Source organism: Rhinatrema bivittatum, chromosome 8 (assembly GCF_901001135.1).
Source record: "Rhinatrema bivittatum chromosome 8, aRhiBiv1.1, whole genome shotgun sequence".
NCBI classification, from domain to species: domain Eukaryota; kingdom Metazoa; phylum Chordata; class Amphibia; order Gymnophiona; family Rhinatrematidae; genus Rhinatrema; species Rhinatrema bivittatum.
Window position 1 is genome coordinate 219,762,350 of NC_042622.1, and position 6,109 is coordinate 219,768,458.

General features: G+C 51.3%; 1 protein-coding gene across 1 annotated transcript; it reads left to right on the top strand.

Moving 5' to 3' along the window:
- Positions 1–274: 274 nt before the first annotated feature.
- On the top strand, positions 275–5,929 carry CNN2 (calponin 2). Its single transcript, XM_029613430.1, has 7 exons — positions 275–474; positions 2,047–2,168; positions 2,315–2,381; positions 3,416–3,553; positions 4,010–4,126; positions 4,322–4,468; positions 5,209–5,929. Exons 1-7 carry the CDS (start codon positions 415–417, stop codon positions 5,476–5,478), a joined length of 921 nt encoding a protein of 306 aa, XP_029469290.1. The 5' UTR covers positions 275–414; the 3' UTR covers positions 5,479–5,929.
- The last annotated feature ends 180 nt before the right edge of the window (positions 5,930–6,109 follow it).

A 6,109-nucleotide genomic window follows, 5' to 3' on the forward strand; every position in this document is an offset into this window, starting at 1 on the left:
TAGAACAGTGTGTCACTGGGGGGATATGAATGCGTATCTCTCGCTGAGCGTGAATATTTCTGGGTGGATATGGGTCTCTGGGTAGATATGTGAATGAGTGTGCGCCTGGGCAGGCATCGGCCTCTTGCCGGATATGTGACTCTGCATCTGGCACCGTAGGTTCGGGTGGGGCCGTGTTTTCAGGAGGTTTGGGGAACTCCCATTCTAAAGGAATTTGGAGCTTTCTGCCCTTATAAGGGGATTTTCTTTCCAAGCCAATCAGGGGCGTGAGGCGGGGCCGGGGACGGGAAGGAGAGAAGTGAGGCAAGAAGGAAGAGAAGAGCGCCTATAGAGCCGATAGGTAAAGGGGAGCGGCTGCGCTTATAGAGACCGGCGGAGACTCGGCGCATCAGAGGTAGTGGAGCCTTCCGCACCATGAGCTCTGGATTTACTAAGGGCCCGTCCTATGGCCTTTCTGCCGAAGTCCGGAACCGGGTAAGAGGAGCTTGTGTTATAGCATGGCCCTGCCTCATCCTAAACTCTCCATCCGCCCGCGACTGTAAGCTCTCCGGGACAGGGGCTCGTGTTGATCCTTTCTGTCATTTTCATGTAACGTGTCCCCGTTTAGGGAACAGTACAAATGCTAATACTAATCACCTCCTCAGCCCCTCCCCCTCCCCTCATCCTCTGCTGTCACCCCTCCCCTTCATTCCCGGAAATCCATTCAACTACTGTTGCCTTCTACCTCGCCATCAACAGGGATGGATTAAGGGTGTCTTGCGGCTTGGCCATGGCTTTCCTTCACCCGCTCCCCTCCCTCCCACAAACACACACAGCACACGCTCTGCCATTACTCTTTACCTATACCCTGCATGGGCTCTCTTCTAGACTCCCCCAACCCTTAATCAGTCGCTAGCCATTACCGCAGAACTTCCATCCTTCTTTTCCCTGCCCCCCACCCCCCCAAACGCACACCCCTTTACATCCCCAAAACTCCCATTCCTCCTCCTCCTCTCCCTTGGAATTAGGATGCCCTGTCGGCCACCGTTGAGTAGCAGCAATGACTGCCTGAAGTTGGGAGCTGTTGAAAATACTGACTTGACACAGCTCATCTCGCTATCGGGCCGATCCAATACCCTGCGCTAGCCGCTGCGCGTGGCTTAACATGCCATTGGGTGCATATCCATAACCCCCCCCTATCCAATATGGGATTTAGCGCGTCCAAAATGCACGTCCAAATCACCGTGTAGCCAATAGCGCTCATCACGTGGAAATTCATGTAGATGAGGCTATTAGCTAATCCCTGCGATCCAAAAAATGTTCCCCGCAGCCAATGCCCAGGGCTGGCATTAAGGTATGCCACATTTTGTGCATTGGAAAAAAAAAAAAAGAAACTTTCTGTGATTCCGCCTAATAGCACCGTAGCGATACTAAGGCGCAGGAACAAAATAAAGCAGTGATTTATTTTAAAAAAAAATCTGGGCATCTTATATCTTGCCGTGTATCTTGTGCGCGCTTATGCCGGTGGCGGGAGAAAACGAAGGCTCCTAGATTGAGCGTCCGTTTTCCCTACCTGCTTGTCAGCCACCTCTCCAAGCGCCTCCTTTTTAGCACGACCCCCCCTCATTTAAATATTCCGTCGTGCGCCCAGGAGAGGTGGTTGGGCGCACCTTATGAAAGCGGGTGCTGCACAGCGAGCGTCCATTTATTGGATCGGCCTGTACGAGGGGGCAGGCGGTAATACCACGCTCTCCTGTGTTACGGTCAGGGGCGCTAAGAGTGTAGAGGAATTTGGGAGGAATCTTGGTTTAAAAAGCTCTTTTTGGGGGATCATTAAAAGGAAGGCATTGCCCCCTTCTGCTCCGTGCATGGATAAAACCCTATGATTATTGTGGGAAGGGCTGTTGCCGGTCTCAGTAGCCGGGGACGGGGAGATTCATTCTTAGTTCTGCAGTGTTTGCGGCTCCAAATGTACATTGGGACTAGTGCAGCGGAGTAGGGGGGGGGGGGGGTGGTGGTTTAAAGAGGTGCTGCTGTCGAAGATGTAATGAACTCTTTCCCCCTCAGCTTGCCCAGAAGTATGATAACCAGAAGGAGGCAGAGCTCAAAGCTTGGATCGAAGACCTCACGGGAATGACCATTGGACGTGATTTCCAGCAGGGCCTGAAGGATGGTGTCATTCTGTGCGAGTGAGTAATATCCAGGGAGGGAGATTGGGGGGGGGGGGGTCTCTTCCCTCCCGTCATGGGCTGGCAGGCCAGTCCTGCTTTCTCTGATTCCCCCTTGTGCTGTGGGTTGGGGTAAATCCTTTTTTTAATTCTCTGCTCTTCCCCAGGCTGATGAACAAGTTACAGCCTGGCTCTATCAAGAAGGTCAACAAGTCGAAGCAAAACTGGCACCAGGTAGAAATGAGCAGTTGTTTGGTTACTTTGCTTTCTATCTCCTCTCCCCTCCAGCTCCTGATCTGATCTCTCCTCCATTTCCTCCCCCCCCCCCCTGCTGCCAGTGAGAACTGGCTGAGACTTTCTGCAGGCTGCGCCTTCCTGAGGTTTGAGATGCGGGTACAGCTGTGCCCTCTGTCCTTGGCTGCTGTGTGCGCCTTATGCCTGGGATGCTGGGGTGGGAGGAGACATTGGGGGGGGAAAGGAGGGGCAGTGCAATATTTTGTGTGCAGAAAATGCGTGCCCAGCCACCTCTCCGGGCGTGCGATGCAATATTTAAATTAGGAGTCGTGCCAGATAGAAGGCGCTGGGGAAAATTGTGCGTCCCTAGCACCTCATCTGCAACGGGCGCACAGGGAGAGGTGGCTGTCAGTGCGGGTTGGGAAAACGGATGCTCAGTCTATGCGCGTCCGTTTTTTTTTTTTTCTCCCACTACCGGCATAGACACGCACAAGATACACGGCTTGGACTGTATATATCTTGTGTGTGTGTGTATATTGGGTGTCCAGAATTTTTTTTTTCCAAAACTTTTTTTTTTTTTTCACCTAAATCTGCTTTATTTGGTTCCTCCTACTTAGTATCCACTACAGTACTATTAGGAGGAATCACAGAAAGCAGGATTTTTCTCTTTTTTTTTCAGTGCGCCCTTGAGTGTGGTATACCTTTTACGCATAAAATTTGCTGCATTTGCCACGCGGGAAAACTTTTTTGCATCGCAGGGATTAGCTAATAGCCTCACTACGTGGAATTTTACATGCGGTGAGCGCTATCAGCTACACGGTGATTTGGAGATGCATTCTGGACGCGCTAATCCCCGTATTGCGCATCCATAACCCCCGATGCGTTAAGCCACGTGCTAGCCGCTGTGCGCGGTGTTGCATCGGGCCCCCTGGGGTGGGGAGGCACCTTACTCCTGTCGGCTTCCTCTTCACCTGCTGCCCCCTGCCTGGATCTGCTCTCTTGATGAGTGTCCTCTTTCTCTCTCTCTCTCTCAGCTGGAGAATCTTTCCAATTTCATCAAAGCCATGACGACGTACGGCATGAATCCAGTGGATCTCTTTGAAGCAAACGACCTCTTTGAGAATGGCAATATGACCCAAGTGCAGGTCACCCTGCTGGCTCTGGCAGGCCTGGTGAGTGCTCCCCTGCTTTGAATCCCTGGGTGGGTGCTGCGGTTCATTTTCATACTATCCTGCCGATTCCCATTTAGAACTGGACAGGATGCCAAGTGGCAGCTTCTTCCCTGGAAGATATGAAGGGTTTTGACTGACTGCAACCAATTTTTTATTTTGGTTTTTTTTTTGGAGGGGAGGGGGTGTATGTGATCTGTGTCCATGCAAACGGATTCTTCCTTGCATGCAATGACAACCTAGCTGCCCTCACTGGACATAGGATTGTCCCTGTCATATTTTTTTTTTTTTTTTTTTTAATATCCAGTGTGGCTGCCTTATCCTGGGGTTCCCAGCCTGCCTGCTTCTCACGTGGCAGGATCACTGGTGTCTCTTGATTTCATGTGCGAGCTTAGCCCGGTCTTTTTGAGTCTGCCCTTTTTTTTTTTTTTTTTTACAAATGTTTACGGTTCTTTTCAGGCAAAAACAAAAGGCATCCAGAGCAGTAGTGACATTGGGGTAAAGTACTCTGAGAAACAGGAGAGGAACTTCAATGAGTCTACCATGAGAGCTGGCCAGTGTATCATTGGTCTGCAGGTGAGTGCTGCTCATTCCTGTTTCAGGCTCCAGTCAGCCCCATCTGTACTCGGGCGGGGGGTGGTGCTTAGCAGGGGCCAGAGCGGCTTGGAGCTGATCTGATCCGGGAAGGAGACAGCTTAGACCCTGCTGACATAACTGTGGCGGCTGTAGTACAGCGTATTCCTCTTTATCTCTCCTCCCTCTGTGCATCAGATGGGCACCAATAAATGTGCCAGTCAGTCGGGAATGACAGCCTATGGCACTAGAAGACACCTCTACGACCCCAAGAACGAGATCTTGCCACCCGCTGATCACGCCACAATCGGCCTGCAGATGGGAACGAACAAGGGGGCTAGCCAGGTGAGGAGCACTGTTGTGGGAGGACTTTCGGGTGGCACTGAGCTGGGCGTAAGAGGCTTGAAGATGTGATGCTGACGGCACTTGCAGGACTGATACCAAATCAATTTCTTTTCCTTTATTTTACCTACCAGATTAATTCAGAACCCACTTGTCTTGACTGGTTTGGCAGAACTAAAGGAAAGGAAATGTAACTGGTTTAAGGGTTGTTTTTTGTTTTTTTTTTTAGTTACACTGTTTTAAAAGGTTTTTCTTTCTTCATACTATTATTTGATTTATATTCCACTTTTTGGCACTCTGGAGCACATTACATTCAGGGACTGTAGGTATTTCCCTATCCCCAGAGGGCTCACAGTCTAAGTTTGTACCTGAGGTAATGGAGGGTAAAGTGACTTGCCAAGGTCACAAGGAGTGGCAGTGGGATTTGAACCCTGGTTTCTACTGCTGGTGAAGCAATGGGGGAGCTTCAAACCACCGAGTCTGTCAGCCCGCCCTTATGATGTCACTGGCCCAGCCTTCCCCATTTAGTGTACCGTGAGCGTAGTCATTGGCCACCAGCTGCAGGTGGAAGGGGGGAGAGAGAATCCTAGGAAGACAGGGCTGGGAAGGACCCCAGCAAATCATCTAATTCTCTTCTACCTCCAGATAAGAACACAAAGGGGCAACTAACCCAACCCCCAGTGCTGCCTGAACCTGTGTCCTGCTGCCTTTCACAAACTGACCTTCCTGCTTAAATCTTTCAGGTGGGCATGACGGCGCCCGGCACCAGGAGACACATCTACGATGCCAAACTGGGCACCGAGAAATGTGACGAGTCTTCCATGTCCCTGCAGATGGGATACAGCCAAGGAGCCAACCAGAGCGGGCAGGTCTTTGGACTTGGACGTCAGATCTACAACCCCAAGTACTGCCCCCAGGGCAACCCTGAAGACCTGCCACAGTGGGAAGGAGGGGACGAGAGCGGCAGGCAGCAGTACCAGTACTACCAGCAGGAGGAGGGCGAGGACTATTGAGGGGGAGCTGGGCGCCCTGCTGTGGGATTCAGCACGGGTGATCTTCTTGCAAGCAGCTCACGTCTGAACGGAGGGCGGGGCCGGCCCCTGCATGGGAAGGGAGGGCACGGTGCAGTCCCCCCTCTGATGCTTTGGGGTAGCTGTGCCCATGGTGCTTAGAAACACAAGATGGGCCGCTCCCCTCTCCCCTCTCGGGCATGGAGTGGGTCCGGATCCCCCCCCCCCCTTGCTTGCTCATCTCTTCCCGCCCCTCTTACTGAAAATGTAGCAAGAGCCAAAGAATCAAAAACTTACGCTAAAAGGGGTTTTAAGTGCCTTTTCCCCAAAAGTAGTGAGGTCCAAAAATAAAGAGAAGTTGACTGGGTTTAGTAAAATATTTATATAAAACTTAAAAAAAAAAAAAAAAGACTGTGCCTTTAAAGCAGAGCTCTGGGACCAGTATGGATCAGACTGGAATGCTGGGGGCGCGCAGCTGCCGATTTCTCATCTCCTGGCTTTTCCTAAAGTGAGATTTCTACCTTTGCTGAAACTTTGCAGCGTGTAGGGGAGGCGCGGGAGCGCTGTTTATTTAACCAGTCCCGAGGATGATGGAGATGGTTTTGAAGGAAGAGTTTTAACCGCCTTCCATGCT